A 19,261-nucleotide genomic window follows, 5' to 3' on the forward strand; every position below is an offset into this window, starting at 1 on the left:
GACAAGAAATCAGTAAAGGAGGTTAAAGTAAGATTGCTAGAAAAGTGTAAAGAAAACCCTGGATAGTATAACACTGTGAGCTGAGAAAGGAAATATTCAAGAAGAGAGAATGGCCTCTCAGACTCTTCACATGTTTGCATTATATTTACTCCTACAGATAGGTAGTAATAATGTTAAATAATTAAAACAAGTATATTCATGTTTCTGAGCTTATCTTCCTGATGAGATTTTAATATTCTTGAAGACAAAAATAATGTAGTTTTGAGTGTTTAATAAATACAAGAATGACTGAAATAATTTAAACCATTTGGAATAAAAGAAACGATGATGATGATACTTTCTAGATCTCTGGTATATACCAGAGACCACAGTTTTCTAGGCACTTAATTCATGTGTATGTCCCAATTAATAATTCACAACAGCCTCCTATACTGGAGTATCATAATTTTCTCTATACATAAAGAGACAAGGAGCAGGGCATTTAATTAATTTACCTAGGGTCAAAAAGAGATAGAGACAAAATCCCTGGCCGTGTATGTTACACTCATTCATTATATATTAAAAAAAAAACAGAAAAATAAACATACGTGTAATAAATAGATAACTTACTAAATTTAAAAAGCCAACATATTAAATAATTTACATAGTTAAAATTAGCTCAAAAATTATCTCCAAAGAAATCAGCCTTCACTAGTATACTGCTACTTTAAAATAAACTTCTAGAATCACTACAGTCTCTCTGCTTGCCCACTTCTTAGGTGCTACTTCAAGACTCCAGTTTGCCATCCACACCCACCTCTATAGCTCTCCCATGTTTCCCACTAATCTAAACGGTAAACCCATGTGAAAGCCTCAGTCTTCACATAATTTGGTCGTGTGATCACTCACACTCACCAGTGATGGTGATGACCATTCCTTCACCTCGTTGATATCATTTCTTGGTTTCTCTTTTACTTCTTTCCAGATTTTCTTGACTGGTTTATTTTTCTGATACCACCCATGGTACATAGATGATTTCTAGAGTCCAACCTTGGGTTTCTTTGCTTAGCATACTATCCAATTTCTTCACTCAATTTCTGCTACTTCCAGAACATAATTACTCCCAGAGCTTTTTCAAATTCTGAACTCTCCCCTGATATCCAGACATTAGTGTTAACCTGTAGATTGAACATTTTACCTTACATATCCCCTGGCTACTTCAGTCTTGGAAAGTTCAGTTTTGAGCTGGTCAAAACCCACCCACGACACTCTCCAGTCCCCTTTCATCCTGCTCCTTAAAGGCCGGATGCTCTTTCTGTGTCCCCTCTGTTGGGAAAGTCAAAAGCATTCATCAAGTTGCTCAGCCATAAATCTAAGAGTCATTCTAGCAGTGGCTCTCTGTGCATGGTCCTTGTTTCCAGTGCATCAGCCAGTTCTGTCTAGAAAGTATCTTTCATCCATTTCCTCTATGTTAGCTTTATTGACATATTCTGGATAAGAGTTCGGAGCTTCTTCAGTGTCTCTATTATGAGACAATCCCTGCTTCTGGTCTCCCCTCTGCCAGCCTATTCTCATTTCTATCAGAGAATAACGTGACACAAAAGATAGCATCATTTTCTTGCTCATAGTCCTTCGTTGTCTGTTTGCTTCTCCAACAGACAACCATAGACCCTCAGCAGGAGTCTGAGTCTCCTGGCGTTTACATTCCAGTAATTGTAGAAATGACTGTAACTGCTTATACAATATCTCAGATGTCAATAAGGGTTATGAAGAAAAATGGGTCGGGTAGAGAGGGCAGAGCACTAAGAGCGGGGAGTGTTATCCCACCCACGGCCAGCAAAGACCTGTTGGATGAGACCACTGCAGCACAGCCCCAAAGGACATGAAGACGCAAGGTTAAACATCCCCTCATTCCAGAACAAAAAGCCAAACCTCCATTCAATTACCATTCACCTGACAAATGCAGAGAGGTCCACAGGTCTGGAGTCTGATATAGATGATGTTGTAAAGGTTACCTTCAGCCTATTAAACAGTAAATTTTGTTTCCACACTGACAACAGACACCTTATATCTTGACTATCTCCTAAGATTAGTAGGCTGGTGAACTTTATGGCATATCAGTTTCTCAACAAATACAATTTTTGATAAATTCATAGAGAAGGCAATATTACTGAGATCATGAAACTGAAAGAGATCAGATGGGCTTCATGCTGGAGGTAGATTGGAAGTGAGTGGTGGGGAAGCTATGATAGTTGGGGCTCAGGTGGTAAAGAATAGATTTACAGGATTATTTAAAAGGGGGGACTGACACAATGTGATTGGCATGAAAGAGGAGAAACACACACACACACACACACACACACACTTATGGAAGTAAATAAACTAAACCAGACAAACATCTTCCTTCCTTCCATCCTTCCATCCTTCTTTCCTTCCTTCTTTTGATACTCAAAATATTTTTAATGCCCAAATTATTTATTTAGTACTCAAATTGTGTAGGTTTGAGCAGTAGAAACCTACTTCAGGCTGTCTCCTGTGTTGTTCTGACATGACCCTATCATTCTTTGATATGGGGATATCATTTTTTTAAACATAGTTGACATACAGTGCTGGGTTGGTTTCAGGTATACAACTTAGTGATTTGACAAGTGTGTACCTTACCCTGTGCTCACTGCAAGTGTAACCACCATTTGTCCCATACAATGCTATTTCAATACCGTTAGCTATATTCCCCCTGTGGTCTCTTTCATCCCTATGATTCATTTCATAATGAAGCCTCTCTCTCCCACTCCCCTGTACCCATTTTTCCCAGTCCTTCACACCCCTCCCCTTTGGAAACCACCAGTTTGTTTTCTGTATTTGTGGGTTTGTTTCTGCTTTTCTGTTTGTTTGTTTGTTCATTTGTTTTGTTTTTTAGATTCCATATGTAAATGAAATCATATCATTTTTGTCTTTCTGTGTCAGACTTATTTCACTTAGAATAATGTCCTCTGGGTCCATCCATGTTGTCATAAATGGCAAGATCTCATTTTCTTGTTTGTTTGTTTCAGGTTTTTATTTAAATTTCATGTCAGTAACATACAGGGTGCATTAGTTTCAGGTGTAGAATTTACCGATTTGACAACTCTATACATTATTTGGTGCTCATCATGATGAGTGTACTCCTTAATCCCCATCACTTATATAACCCATCCCCCTGTCTACCTCCCTTCCAGCAACCCTCAGTTTGTTCTCTACAGTTAAGAGTCTGTTTCTTGGTTTGCTTCTCTCTTTTGTTTTCCCCCAATGTTCATTTTTTGTTGTTGTTTCTTAAACTCCACATATGAGTGAAATCATATGATATTTGTCTTTCTCTGATCAACTTCACTTAGCGCAATACTCTGTAGATCAGTCTATGTCATTGCAAATGGCAAGATTTCATTCATTTTCTGGCTGAGTGATATTCCATTATATATATTAAAATATATGTATATATAAGTATATATTCATATATATATATATATATATATATATATATATATATGCCACTTCTTCTGTATTCATTCATCGATTGATAGACACTTAGGTTGCTTCCGTATCTATTGTAAGTAATACTTCAATGAACATAGGGGTGCATATATCTTTGAATTAATGTTTTGTTCTCTTTGAGTAAATACCCAGTAATGGAATTACTAGGTCATATGGTATTTCCATTTCTTAATTTTTTGAGGAACCTCCATACTGTCTTCCACAGGGGCTGCACCAATTTGCACTCCCTACCAACAGTGCGTGAAGGTTCCTTTTTCTCTACACTCTTAGCAACACTTGTTATTTATTGTCTTTCTGAATTTAGCCATTCTGAGCACTTCCTTAATTTCTGGTGCAGTAAAGTGTTACAGGATCCCATTGTGCTTTCCCTCACCCAGCTCTGGAATCAGCCATTTCTCCAAGAAGTTGTGATTTTATTCAGTAGAGCATCTAAGATCCGAACGAGTCGGGTACTCACTGCTTCTGGAGGTAACCCTTCTCCCAGACCGTCTTCAGGGGATGGTAGGAACCATCTGTATATTGAGCACATACACAAATCCAGCTAGATTTATTTCTGTAAGTAGCTGTATCATACTGAAAAGCACAAGGGCACTCCAAGAGAGTCCATTCCAATCCAAACCCACAAGATCCATTCGAGATTTTGCACTTTTCATCTGCACCCTCCTTTCCTGACCGTGAGAACCTGGCTCCCGCTCTCCTTGATACATTTATTTGCTTGGGTAACCTGTCTTGTAGTCAGTCTCCCAGCCATGCTGGGTGGATATGGTGTTGGCTGTCTCCGGGCACAGGCATCAGCCACCACTGAGCTCACTCTCTGCCCACTCGAGCACCCTGCTGCTCTGGACTCCAGCCCTCACCTGGAATGATTCAGCCCTCCGTGAATGATTCAGGAAGGTTGGGTGAACAGGAGAGACAAGCAGATGTTTTGCACAGTCATCCTAGATGATAGTGGAAGGAAGGTCGAAGTGTCTTTTTTAGCATCCTTACCACTTGCCACCAGCCTCTCCCTGACTTCCCAAACTTCCCAAACTTCCCACCTTTCAACCAAGTATAAGTAGAGGAGTCTCATGTATGTGCAGCTTTAGATCATGTCCAGTTTCAACCCTGTTGCCCGTCGTTTGCTTTTTCTGTCCCATCGAGTTAACGTTGTAACTTACAACAGTTTAGATGGCCATGTTCATGTCAAAACTAATATCAGTATGTGTTTTCACTGATGTATTAATGAATTAAAGTTTTAAAACCGTAAAAAAATAAAGAAAAATTTAAAACCTTGCAAATATAGGTTTGTCAGCAGGAATAATAAAATACTGTGAGTGGACTTCAGATCGGGTGTGAAGTTTCACATGTGAGGTCTTGAAACGCAAATCTCCAGTGTGCCAGTTGGGTTACATAGTGGTAAAGACCCTCAAAGAGGACAAGTTTCCCATTTCACTGGCAGAGATATAATTGGCCCTGCGGGGTAACAATTACTGTGGGTGTCACCCTGCCAGACCATGGAGCCCAGTAATGACCCATGTGCAAACACTGCATTTTTTTATTCCAAATTCATAGGTATTTAAAGTTCTGAGCCAAAATAAACAGCAGTTAATCTCTTCGTTCTGTATAATCTTTCTGTTAACTTGGCAGATGTCAATTAAGTTTAACTCTCTATCCACTTTATATCTATTCATTTCTGACCTGCCCAAATCCCAGCCGCAAAGGTATATCTCCAAACAGCCCTCCTCTTAATCTACTGAGTAGGTTAATTCCTGAGCTTCAGAGTGGCTAATACACTGAAAGTATCGCAGGTACTAATACACTAGTGTTTTTACCGAAATTATGTTTGTACGGAAGGGCAACAAATACAGAAAATAAACAATAACGTTCTCGACCACTGCATAAAAACTAGCTCAAAATGTAGTGGCTCAACACATTAAGAGCTTATTCTCTCTTCTTTGTTTGTGGGCCAATAATTCAGGAGCAAGTTGGCTGGGAAGTTCCAGCCTCAAGTTCTTTGGTTCCTGCAGCCTCAGTCGTCTGAAGGCTTGACTAGGATTGCAAGGTCTGCTTCAAGATGGCTTGCTCACGTGACCGGCAAGTTGATGCTGGCTGTTCGGTCTTATTTCCTCTCCACATGGGGGCCTCTCCACCCGGCTGCTTGAGGTTCCGCAGAGCATAGGGTCTGGCTTCCCCAGAGCAAGTGATCCAAGAGACCGAGGTAAAGGCTCTTAGTGCGTTTTCTTACTAAGCCTTGCAAGTTACACACACACTGTCACTTTTGCAACGTTCTATTTGTCACCCAGATTCAGTGTGGGGGGAAACTACATAGGCTATGAATAGCAGGAGGTGATTTACGGCTAACTTGGAGGTCAGTTACCATGGTTTTCCCTCTGGGACACAGAGGTTGGTGTCTCTTCCACATGAAAAAGCACACTTACTTCCTCCAAAGGCCCTTTAAAGTTCGCTTCTGTTTAGAGGATCTGCTCCGAATCCAGTAACTTGTCATCTAAGTCATGTTCGTACCAAAATGAACCTCTTGGTGAAGTCTAAGAACAGAGGAAGTTATTCAAGTACAGCTTCTCATCTGAAGACCTGGCAACAGGTTTTGTGCCATCCACACACTCAGCATACGAAAGTCAAGTAGGCATAGAGTAACCGCTTCAGACCCTTTGACTCCAGAAGGAGAAATAAGCTGTACGTAGAAGCAAGTGGTCCATGGTGGTTCTAAAGTCCAATCAGGTACATGTTGGTAGTTCCTGGATTAGGACCCAGTTCTGCTATTTCCTGGAAGTGATTTTTCATGGCTCAGACATAGCTCCATTCTGTACTCTCTCTGTGCCTTTTAATCCAAGCTGGTGGCGGTACCACGGGTGCAGTTCTCTCATCAGCCGTTCCGATGCGTTGTTCTGGTTACTCCGGTAGGTAAATGCCACATCCACAATTGGATAGAGAGAAGCTCTTTGTTTGTTGGTTTTACGTTACACTTCTGCTAACATGTTAAGGGAAAAATGCCCTTAACCTCATTAAAACCCTTATTTTTTAACTCAGAGGATCTGTAAGACATGCCAGTCAGCTGCCTAGACGTTCTGTAGTCTCACTGAGTGGTCCTTTGAGGCACTACCTAATCCATTTTGGAGGTCTGACCGTGAATTTCACAGTCACACTTCATTGTCATCTTTCTCTTATTTTTTATTAGCAGTTGATATTTTTTTCTTTAAAGTTTATTTAATTTATTTTGAGAGAGAGAGAGAGAGAGAGCACGCAAGAGCAGGAGACGGGCAGAGAGAGAGGGAGAGAGAGAGTCCCAAGCAGGCTCCATGCTGTCTGCACAGAGCCTGGCTCGGGGCTTGAACTCAAAAACTGTGATCCCGTGACCTGAGCCGAAATCAAGAGTTGGAGGCTTACCCGAATGAGCCACCCAGATGCCCCTGGTAGTTTGCCTGGAAGAGACTAGAAATGAGAAAACACTTTATTTTCAAGTCGATAAAGTCCCGCTTTCTTCATATTTAATGTGCTTTTTTAAGTTTTTTTTTTTTTGCCTCTTCTTCTTCCCCTCTTATTGTAAGTAGAAGATGTTCAGTTTTCTCTGCCTGAAGTGTCCTTAGCTAGGTTACACAGTTCACTACGTATAAATTTTCCTTTCCAGATTATCATGATTTATCAGACCTTCTACTGCAACAGAGCCAGCATGCAGTTTTCCGTCATCACCAGTCACATTTATTCCTCGCTTTCTTTGACGCCATTACTGACGACCTCCTCGAGAGCCGCGAGGCTTGTGCTCTTAGCCCTCTCCAGGCCTGTCCAGCTCCCTTGTACCTTTTGATCCCTCAGTTACCCACATCTTTAGGTTTTTGTTACAATTCCCTCCCAGGACCAGATCTATTATTAGGTATTCATTATTGCATAAACAAATCACCCCCAGATTTAATAGCTTAACACCATGCTTTAGTATTTCCCATGGGCCTCTCCACAAGACTCCTCCGGTGTGATCAGTTAGCAGTCTCAGAGACCAAGCCGGATGCTAGCATCAGAAGTCACACACGGCCACCTCTTCCTAGCTCTCCACTGACCATGGAGTCAGCGCTAATTCAGTGTAGAAGGAGACTATGAATGGGTACGGACACCAGGGGCAAGGATTAATGGACTTCCTCTTGGAAACGTTAAAGGTGATGTAAGGAAAGGAAAAAAAAACCCTAAATTTTCAATGGATATATGGTAATTTGTCCTATAATATCCTCTCCTAGAACGTATCCCATGTGAAAAAGTGCAAGGCCTTCACAATTTCAAACTCCAGAATTTGGGCCAGACGGAACATTGTTGTGAGTGACTGATGAAGTCTTGTTTTGTGAACTTAATTATGTCCAGTTCATAGGACTGTGTGTGTTACACAGCTGCCTTGCTTCAGAGAAGCTCTTGTTCTCACAAACAGATCTGCTCATTTTGAAACATTGCAAAGCTAGTGTGGATATTTCGAGACTCCCAAGTACTCAAAAACCAGAACCAAATGATCGTCTTGTTAAGAGTAGTCAATAAAGTTACAGCTGGATGTTTTCTCTCTGCTAAATTTAGACATTACACTCCATTCAATTTTCTCTTGATTAAACAGATTGAAAATCATATGTATGCATACAACTAGTCTAAATGGACCACTTGCTTAAGATCAGCAGTTTTCTGAGGAGACTAACTCAAAGCCAAAGGAAAAAAATGTGACTTAGGGAAAAAATATATATGCTGTATGTTTGACTTCGCAGTACAGCCTTCTCGGTGTTGTTTTTTAAGCCAAGAAATTTGTTTACATGGAATCCTGTTTTTACCTACTACTTTGTTGATAGAAGACGATGTACAGACACGTGATTAACTCTTAAAGGGAATTCAAATGATAATGATTAGCCTTTAAATAGCATAACTCATTAATAATGGAAGAAAGAAGGTTTCTGTGGTCGTGAACTGCTATTACTAGTCAAACGGGACATTTAAAAACAAATCACTTCATTGTCAATTTTCGGGAAAATTTCTATTGGAGTCTCACTTTTGTCCACTTAGTGACACGTTGTGATTGCAACCCATTCTGTACGAATTGTTTTCTTTCTATAGATATAATATTAGATTGAAATGAATATGATAGAAACTTCAGAATTTCAAGCAGACAAATTAGTGCAGTTTGAATTGGCTCTGGCAGGTACATTTGGTGTGAGGAGCGATATGAAAAGTAGATGATTTTTGAGACTTTCTGGAGATACTTAATGGGGTAGAGAAATATTTTTTCCTGTGTCCTACAAATTTAAAACACATCATAAGAATTATGCATTTGCTATTGAAAAGGCATTTAGGTAACTGGTGTTGATTTTTTAAAGTTATTTTGTAAGAAAAATTTTAATATCTGATTTTAGACTTGGTATCTGTATGTTCTATTCCTTAATAGAAACAGTAGTATTTACTCTTCTGTTGTTTTGCTGTTGATTCTCTTTTTAGTTTCGTTTCTTATCATTTATGGTTCCTATACTCTATTAGGTATATAACATGGCTATTTAGAGCAAAGTGGCTGAATCTTGTGCCTAATTTTATTTCTTTCTAATGTTTCCTTGGATTACAAATTGAGAAATCATTTGTAACGCAAATGTCTCTTTGGATTGAGTTAGACATTAATCCATAAAAGAAATCCACCATAATAAATAATGGTTTAACTTCTTGAGCTCTGAATCACAGGCCTCTAGGGAATTAAGAAAAAAGAAGTAAATACTAACGGCATAAAACGAAGGCCGTGGGATAGTTGTGAAAAGCCTAAAGTTACAACGTTTTCATCTCTGAAGAGAGTCAGGTGAGGAAGTATAGCAGCGAGCCTTCGAGAGCGGAGGGACAGAAAGATGTGACCAAGACAGAAAGAAGATGTCACAGAGACAATATGAGGGATGGTAGCCCCTGAGAGAAACATTCACCCAGGTTCAGCCCTTCCTTCTTCCCTTGAAATAATATCTCTTTCTCCAAGGAGCCCATTCTTCTGCATTATGACATCAGCAAGGATCAACCAGACAGGATGGCCGTGGCAGGGAAAACACCCGGAGGAAATTTCGTGAAGCGTGTAGTACACAGAATGTAACTTTCTCACTTTCTTCCCTCTCGCAGGCTTTCTGAACCAGATGAGTAACTCCAGTCACTCCGTCCTTCAGCCTTCGTTCCAAGGATGCATGCAGCTTGTCCAAGTGGATGACCAACTGGTGAATTTATACGAAGTGGCCCAGAGGAGGCCGGGGAGTTTTGCGAATGTCAGCATCGACATGTGCGCCATCATAGACAGGTACGCTCTTTCTGTCCTACCCCAAACTTGTCTACACTTTCTAAATTCACGTTTTTGTTGTTGGGCGAGAGAAACACACGTGCACACACACCCTGTAAGAGGTGAGGCGAGAGGAGCCACCCGTCATGCCGATGGCGTATTTGTGATTTTAGCGGTGACATTTATATCGGGACGTGGATAAATATATAAATATATGGCAGAACAGTCTGTTATCACACAAACCTCCCTCAGCAGACGCGATTGTTATGCAGGTAGTTTTGCAAACAACAGCTGAGTTATAAAGGGGCTCAGTTTATTTTTGCTTTTGCTTCCTACTCCCACAAGCAGAAATGTCCCCTTCTCTCCTTGTCTTGGTCACGACTCATCCTCAGCATATTGTCCCCTCTCAAGCCCTTTCCTGAGGGAAAGAAGCTTTAAAAAATGTTGGCAGGCAGTATGGGAATTTACTGAAGCAGAATATTTAATGTAATTGAGCCTGCTTATAAAATATACTGAAATATTGCAAAATCTAATCTGTATTCGTTTTTGCGAATCTGGGGAGGAGCTTTTTTATAAAAACTTAGTTGACTTCTCACAGAGTAGAAAGATACAGCTCTTACATGAAATATTATGACATCATTGCATACATTAACTTTAATGTACTTCTAAAAAGTGCCTTTAATTCCAGCATAAAAAATATTCCTTTGAGATGTTTTGTCCGTAAAGAAACTATATCTGACTTTGTGTTGAATTTAACCTGGTGAATTTAGGTGATTTTCTACACTACTTTCAAAGTTTTTATGATAGGGCTATCCTATTCTGAAAAATAATTTTATTAATGTTGTGTTTTGGAAGATGGAAGTTTTAGAAGTCTCCGTCTGTCTCCAACAAAGTGTAGACCATCAGTCTCTAATTTTATTTTCATTTAAGAGGAGATCCTTGGGGAAGTCATTCAAAGACACATAATGAATCTTAAAAATATGTAAAATCATCTGTAGTGAAGTAAGTTTGCTTCTATATAATCTCAATAAAATAATATCTGCGTGAATGGTAAATTACAGTTTAAATGATGGATCTAGAATGTAACATTTTAAAGCATTAGCATCTTTATAATAAGACTTGATGACATAGCACAGTTCTTATTTCTATTACATATTTGCAAATAGTCATCCTGATAGCCTAAACAATTTATATTTAAACACAACAGTGAACAATTTTAATGGAAATATATTCCCAATTTTTGAACCATCAGCGATGTAATAGCTATTATTTCTGCCTAAAGCAAGTGGTAGCAACAATCAGAAAAACTGAAAGATGACTGTTTTAAGACTAGACTTTGTGATGTTTGATATTTATCCATAAATTTTTATTAATTGTTTTCCATACAGGAAGATTTTCCTTCTTAGCAATAGGTAGACAGAATATTGAGTTATTTTAGTACCTTGTCCATTTTCCATGTCAGTAGCTTTATGTTACAATAATCTCTGTCAATAATACCCAAGTTAGTCCACTCAGCTTTTGTAAACAGCCTAGATTTTATGGTTATGTTGCCATTTCACTTCAAATAGCGTGTGTCCCGGGCACTATATTTAAGTTGTTTGCTACTAAAGAAGTATGGGTGATATGTTGAGGCTTTAATGTTTTACTTCCATGGAGAGACAAGGTGCTAAATTGGCTCCAAAAGAATGAATGAGATTTTTGTAAATGAAGGGAATGGAAAATGGCACCTCTGATGAAGGTAAATACACAAGAAAAGATGAAGAATTGGGACTTCAAATTTCAGTTTTTGTCAGATACAGGAATATACAGATTTTTTTTTTTGCCAAAATGGGTCAGTCTCATTGTCCATTTTGCCAAGTGTCCTGTAGCTGATGGAGTAAGGAATAGGTCTCTCTCAACCTCCAGTAGGATAAGCCAAGAGACAAGGGGAAGTTGTCACCTCTGACATGTGACGCAATTCCAAAGCCCAGTAGGGCATCCATTTTCTGCTTGCTCTGTTTTTTGAAGGCATTGATTGTTTTTTTTCTAATTGAGTTGTAACTGACATGTAACTTTCAGATACAGAACACAGTGAATTGATATTTATATGTATCGCAAAGCAATCACCAGAGCAACAGCTTATGTACGTGAATTACCAATATGTGAAAGAGCAGATTTCTTTACTCACCTAAAATGTTTCAGTTCAAAATATTAATCTGTGAAGTGTTATATTTTTGTATATATGATACAGAACTGTATTCACCTTATTCCAACCATTGAGGAGCTCATTGATGAGTTAACCCTCAGTCTGTGTCTTTCCATATGAGAGTACCAGTGGTTTTAGCCTGTCCTCGTAGAGCGGTGACCCACCAGATACACCGTAATGATATATACCCTGCCCATCTCTGGTTTGGTATTTTCCCCCTTACTAACTAAAATTTTGCAACAGCCCCATCGCTGCCATTTTATTTTCAAACTCTAAATTTCCCCTAAGTAAGCCTACACTGGCTCTTTCAAATTTCAGCTTGATTGATTTGAGAGCTATTTTGGCCGGTGGCGTGGGGGTGGGGGGAGGATAAATGAGAACATAGGGGGAAAAAAATAGAAAAGCTACCACAGGCACATTTTTTATGACATGTTTGGAGATAATAGGAGCAGCTGCAATGATTCGATGAGTAAAACTTAGGGAACTAGTTTGGGGAAGATGATTGTACAGGGGTTTTGCTGTGTGTCACGCTGGGATACCCTATGATTTGAACTTCGTTTTCTTTCTTTGTGTGTGGATTTACATGAAGCTCGTTTTATTTACTTGTTTGTTTTCGGAGCACAGCAATGAATCAAGAAAAGAGCAAGCGTGCCAAGCCACAGAATCATTCATTCACTAGTATTTTCTGAGTATATCCGTGGTGCCAGGCACTCACTATTCTAGGCACTAAGGATGCCTCATTGAACAAAATAGAGATCCTTGGACTTGGAAAGCTCACATTCTGAGGAAAGGGGAAGAAGAACAAATGTAATAAGTAAATATTGCAGTAAGTTTGAAGAAATAAGTGCTATTAAAAAAAAAAAGTAGGCCAACTGGAGGACCATCATTCCGAGAGAGTGAGGTGTCGGGTTGCAATTTAAATAGATTGGTCAGAGTCAGCCTCATTGAAAAGATAATAATAAGTTCAAGACCTGAAAGAGGTAATAGAATTTGCCGATTCTTTTGGCAAAGAGAATAGTCAATGCAGAGAGAAGAGTCCATGCAGCGAGGCCTCCTGGCATGATCTAGGATCAGCCAGGGCCAGGGGGGCAAGTTTGGAAGGAATAGGAGTAGAGCTGCGGGAGAGGAGGCCAGAGCAATTCTAGAGGTCAAGTCCTGCAGAATCACAGGCTTTTTTTTTTTTTTTTCTTAACAATTTGGCTTTGATTTTGAGGGAATTCAGGAACCATCGCAGGTTTCTGAGTAGAGCAATGGCAGGATCCAGCTTACAGTTTAAAAGAATAACTCTCACTGTGGGAAGAGGAAAGGTAGAAGCAGGGAGCTTCTTGTAATCCAGGTGAGAGATGCCGGTGGCCTAAGATCAGGGTGCTGGCATGAGAGGTCGTGAGATGTGGTCAGTTCTGAAAATATTTAAGAGTGGAGTCCATCGTGTGTCTTGATGGACTAAGTAGAAGAGTTAGAGGATTAACCCAAACTATTTAGTAAAAGCAACTGGAAGGAAGGAGTTGTCATATCCCAGTGGGAAGACTAGTGGTCGAGAAGGTTGGTCAAGGGTTAAGAAAAAATATCAGGAGCTAGTGTTGGGCATGAGTTGAAGGGCCTATTGGACACAAGTGGAGTTGTCAAAAAGGCAGCTGGAGATACAGATATAGATATAGATATAGATTTATATATATGAAACAAGCATGTACCTGCAGATTACACAATGAAATGTTGTGTCTGAAAACATCTCCATGGTTGCCTGTTGAGGGCCTCCGGTGTCTTGAGCTGTATTTCATAGACAGTATAGACCTGGAAGGCGAGAAGACGAATAGTGGGCAGGAAGCCTCTTCCAATATCAGAAGCTTGTAGCTTTACCCTTTGAAGGGTATTCTATGGCTAGAATATTCTCTGAAAATGATAAAATACCTAGCACATAGCTTCTTTGTTTTTCCCTGCATGATTGTCGCCTTTTATCTGCTCCTACTGCCCTGGTATTGTTGGATCCTTGTGACCAACGTCTTCAGGTGCCGACTCAACTCCTGTTCACAACCCGTGTCTAACCTCTTTGTAGGTGTGAATATCTGAGAGCCAGAAGCCTGCAAAACACGCCTGTAACTGTCTAGAGTTGGCTTTATTCACTTCCTCCCACAGGATAGCACGAAGGTGGGGTTGGGCCGGGAGCAGTTAGGGAAGGGAATCGGGAATGAGTCCTGGCAGCTATGGGTCAGAATTTATCAACTAAGAGAGTTACCGTCACAGACCGTGGACCTTGTGAATTCATGTGGAGCTACCGCTTGACTCGCTTGTCTCTGACTCTTCCCTGGGACATCTGGGATGAAGAAGGTGGGGTTAAAATATTTTGAGCTTAAGTAGGTGGTATTCGTGACTGGTCTGGCAAAATACACCTGTAAGAGAAGAAATTCCTGTTTATTTAAGCTGCCGTGAGTCAAGTTTTGTTTTCCTTGGGGCCAAAAGTATCCATCCTTCCCCCATCCTCCACTTCTAAAAGCAACCAGTATAGTCTTTTTACCAGAACACAGAGGAACCAACTCCCAAGTATGGAAATGGCTTGGAAAGAAAAGATGGTAACATTTATTTTAGGATATATTAAGTTGCCTGCCAGTGATGTCCCCAAGAGACTGAACTTGGGGGACTAAATGGCCGTTTAGAGGCCAAAGCAAATACATATTCTTAGAATCGGCAGCTGGTAGGAAAAAAATAGTGAAAGCAGTTCATTAGAATTCAACTCTTATTTACCTTAGCTGTAAATATAAGAAGAAGCAAAATCAGTAAACATCCCAATAGCACAGAGAGTGGAAAGGGAAGAGTAAATTGTCCCAACCTGACCACAGCCCTCAAAATTACCCCTTGAGAAACTGAATAGACTGGATCCTATTTTTGAGTTAGTAATTACGTCTTCATTATATTTGTGGATGGAAGTGCATAATCACTTTTATTTTTATTTTTTAGTTCAATGCTTTCCTTTCAAGAACATCTGCCCGCTTTGATTTATTATTCCTTGAAAGAAAAGAATGCGTATATATTTTTTATAAGAGCATTTAAATGGGGGTTGGATAGGTACAGTGTCTGTCTCTAAACCAAGCTGACTCTGTTGGAAAGGTGCACAACGAATAAGTAGATTAGTATTACGAGTCAGAGGAGATCACAAGTTTCTATAAAAGCAGGTTTAAAATCTACAGGCCTAACTTAGATGATGCATACATGTAACATTCTTTATTTTCTTTTTTTTTTCACCTTCTTTATTTTCTAAAATGGATCTTCATTTACTCAGAAGCTCCCATTTCCACACAGTAGAAGAAAAAATCAACATTTGAACATGTACATTTGGAAATCCTAATAACTTTATATGTATATTACATATTATATGTATATATAATATTTAGTCAATGTGGGATCCAAACTTAGAGTCAAACTCCTTTTGTTTAGGCTCTCGTCCCATTTCAAGTGGCCTTGACCCCTCCAGCATGACTCTTGGTTCAGAGCCAAACAACTTACGCAACAGTGGGTCTGTTCCACGTGCTCTACTCACATTCCTTTTGGCCTCCCTTAAGGTCTCCAGCCTGCTGAGTGTTCTAGACTCAGCCTCTGTCCCAACCGCCCACCGCTCTGGCATCTGTTTCTGCTGACCATGGGATATGCCTTAGCTACTGCTGGGATCTGTGTGACGTGGTAACCCTTCCCAGTTTGTCTGGGACTGTTGCATTTAGCACGGAGAACCAGGTGCCGGGAGTACCCTGTTCTGGGTGCAGCAGGGTGATTGGTCCCTCGAGACGCGTGCATCCTCCGCCCTCCTCCAAATTCCCTTTCTCTTGTCTGCCAGCCCCCTAGGCATTTTTAATAGACCTCATAGGGACATGCTGTGATGTCTGGATCTCTTGCCAACTGCATGTAAGCCAAAATGAATCATGGCCTATGTGAAGGGGTGGGAGTGTTCGGTGGGGACAGCTGTCATGGGCCCCCCATTTCCTCAGCTTGCCATGCTTCCGTATCTGCAGCACCCCCCTCAGGCTGACATGAGTCTCTGTGAATCACATTGCCAAAGGCAGCACTCAGGGCACAAGCCACCACTCACAAAGGGCATCCAAAGTGAACACGCCCTCCTGCACTAATGCTGAGGTGGTGGGGGAGATCGCTGCTCAGAACTTAAACTGTTTTAACATTCGGGGCACCTGTTTTTGCACTCCGACACCCGGCTCTTTCGAACCAAAAGCCACTTGGTCCTAGCCTATCTTGGCAAAATTGAATCCACAGGACTGCTAACTTTTTGTTCCAGTCCAGAGTCCTGAAGCGAACGCTCCCAGCCCCCACTCCCTGTGACAATGGCACTGATGCTCTGCGTGGACAGCACAACACAAGAAGAATTTCATAGAAAATACACAAAAGCCAAACTTTGAATTGAAATACCCCCAGAATGATTTCTATCACAGGAAAGAGGAGGCCTGTCTCACAAACATGGCTGTTTTTGTAGGGACGGCATTTATTCCAGACTTTCTTTCTCTTTCCCCTGGGTCTTGCTAACTGCAAACTGCCAGCCTGAGTCTAACACCTTTTCCTACGTTTGCAGGCTGACCATCCCCCGTCTTTCTTGACGAATGTTCGTGTCATGAGTTAGGCTGATGTCAGGCTGTGCCTGCACTTCTCTTACATTAGGAAACGTTTTGTCTTTTATTACTCAGACTGCAGGCTTCTGGGCATATCTCGCCCTTGCATCAGGGTAATTATGCCACAGGGGTAAAGGGCAGAAAGCACCCCAGGTAAACCACACTGTTTAAACTTTGTGCCCGGCTCCATTTTGACAACATGGTGACTGATCTCATCAAACCCCAAAGGAACGAGGAGCCGATCACCTGGAACTCATTCTGGGAGACCTGGAACCAATGAACAGTTTTTTTAGGCAGGACGCTGGAGTTTCTTTTGGGGGGGGGGGGGGGAATATCTTTCAAAAATACCTTTAGGACAAGAATTATTCAGGGTCCTAAAACCATACCACCAGATCAAAATAAGCAAAACACAAGACTAGTTACATAATCCAGCTTTATTTTCTTATGTAACTGTTCACATTGTGATTCTTTATTCTAGATGTGTCTGCCTCATCACCCTGTTCCCCATCTTGGATTCCACTGATTTTATATTCCTGTTTATATTGAAGCATTTAAGCCGTAGTCTTCTATCCAGCACAAAAACATAAGCTCAGTGACCTGAAAGTATCACACACCCAGGTGAACCCATGTTCAAGTCCGTTGCCTCTCTGAAGTGGTTTCAAAGTGATTTTGTTTTTTCAGCACAAATAGAGTACTAGAGTGACAAAACTTATTTAAAAAAAAAAAAAAAAGTACAGTAGTGAAACGCCAGAGGAGATAACTCTCCTAGGAGCAAAAGGAGAAGAAAATAGTTGAATTAACCATTTTAAGATTCAACAGCAGCTTTATTCTTCTTTGATGTATTGCATGTATTAGGACAAAAGAAACTATATTTGCTTTTGGCATGGCATATAGCTGTGCTTTGACATTTAAATCCCAAGGAAAGCCTAGTGCATAAAAGTAATGTCAGAAAACAGTTATGTGTTTGAAGATAAGCAAAAAGGAGAAAGAGAAATGATTTTAACATGTAGCTAAATCAACCACAGAGAAAGACTTAAATGAGTCATTAACTTGTATATTTTGCTTTTGATATTAGATTACCTGAAAAATCAAAATGAAAGCAAACAATTTAAAAATACACATTTAAAATACCTGTCCGGAAATAGTTTCTTCTTAAGTTAACACTTTTGTCAATTACGTAGACATATGGCAAAATTTTGCTGGAACCCCGAGAAGTCATTCAACTGCCCTCCCCTTAAGCTGACTTTACAGAGGAATAGACACTCTCCATTCTCTTTGTAAATATGGAGAATGATCCCTGTCACCTGGTGGAGGAAGAGTCTTTGAAGTAGCAGGTGCGGCTTCACCTTCCACGTGTTGTGCTTAACCACACGTTGTGAGCGAGAGGCACTGGTTCATGCCCAAACATGTTAATGCAAGTCATACTGGATAGTGTAATATCATGGTCTAATTAAGTACCAAACACATCTTCAAAGGAGTGGAGACAAAAAGAAACAATTTCTGTTAAAACCAAACCAAAAGGTTTTAGAAAGATAAGTGGCTAAAAGCAAAACCCTCAGGGTAGGCGTGGACAAGCTGACTGTAAAAATTCACAAAGGTTCATTGGTTACTTCAGTTTTCCCTGCATTTTAAGAAACCCAAACTAGAAGTTGAGGGTGATGATGCTTTATGGAACTGGTTCTTCAGAAAAGATGGTGGATTGGAATTGGAGAATTCCACTCAGTGGGCCCAGAGCAATTCCCTCTGACCAGTGACTCACTGAATTTACATGACATAGGGTTTTAAGTTACATTAAAATGGTTGAGGTGTGTATCCTTTTAATGATTTGTTTCTTTGCTTCGTTAAATGATTTCTTTCTTTACTTCTGCTATTCCCTCATCTGAAAAAAAATAATGAAATTCTTTTTTCTTTTTTTTCTTTTTGCTTTTTTCATTCCAAATATTGCAGAGGGTAGGGAGAAAGAGAATGGAGAAGGTGGGGAAGGAGAATAGGATGGAAGGGAGGGGAAGGGAGGAAGGAAGGAAAAATAGGAGGTCATAAAATGGTTTCTGGTATGTTGGTACGGGACATTTCTACTTTAATTAAAACAGAAATTCAGAGGTAAAAAATTAAAGGGTGGTGTCTACTTTTTATAGGCGTTTAGAAATGGCATTTTCTTTGAAAATTTCCCTTTGCTATTGAAGTGATCCGTAACCTGAGAAGAAAGAGAAAGGAGTCGTAGATTTTTCTATGCCATAAAAAACCGAAACAAAAAACCCCCACAGTTTTCCTAAGGCTTGGGACTTGTCATTACTTTTATTTTATTTGTTAATTGAACAGAAGGACTTCCTCTCTCTGTGGTTGCATGTACATTACCTGAAACTAGTTTCAAATGGGCAAAAAGCTTAGCTTTTTAGACAACATTGTCTAAAATTCTATAAGGCACCCCTTGCCACATTAGAGATAAATACTTCATCATCTGTGTCTATGAATTCATTGAGGAACTTATTAGAGTCTGAATCTCATTTTGTTTACCAAATTCCACTTACATCAAAAAGAATGTTGCATGAGCAAGGGAGCCATGCAGCTGGAAGGGGTAGGGAATATGTATGTTTTGGAATGTTTTTGAAAAGTGAATCTGTAACACATTTTAACGAACAAAATTCCATATCTGAAAAGGATTCCTTAATTTGTAAGTAGATTGGTTGAAACAGACTTACCTACAATTGTGAT

General features: G+C 40.0%; 1 protein-coding gene across 1 annotated transcript in view; it reads left to right on the top strand.

The window, feature by feature from the left end:
- CNTNAP2 (contactin associated protein 2) overlaps positions 1-19,261 on the top strand; it is a 1,977,233-nt gene that overhangs the window by 1,125,714 nt on the left and 832,258 nt on the right. The window contains exon 10 of the mRNA XM_043589809.1: positions 9,610-9,781. Within this exon, the coding sequence (XP_043445744.1) occupies positions 9,610-9,781 (172 nt within the window). The remainder of the gene's footprint in view (positions 1-9,609; positions 9,782-19,261) is intronic.

This window comes from Prionailurus bengalensis, chromosome A2 (assembly GCF_016509475.1).
Source record: "Prionailurus bengalensis isolate Pbe53 chromosome A2, Fcat_Pben_1.1_paternal_pri, whole genome shotgun sequence".
NCBI lineage: Eukaryota > Metazoa > Chordata > Mammalia > Carnivora > Felidae > Prionailurus > Prionailurus bengalensis.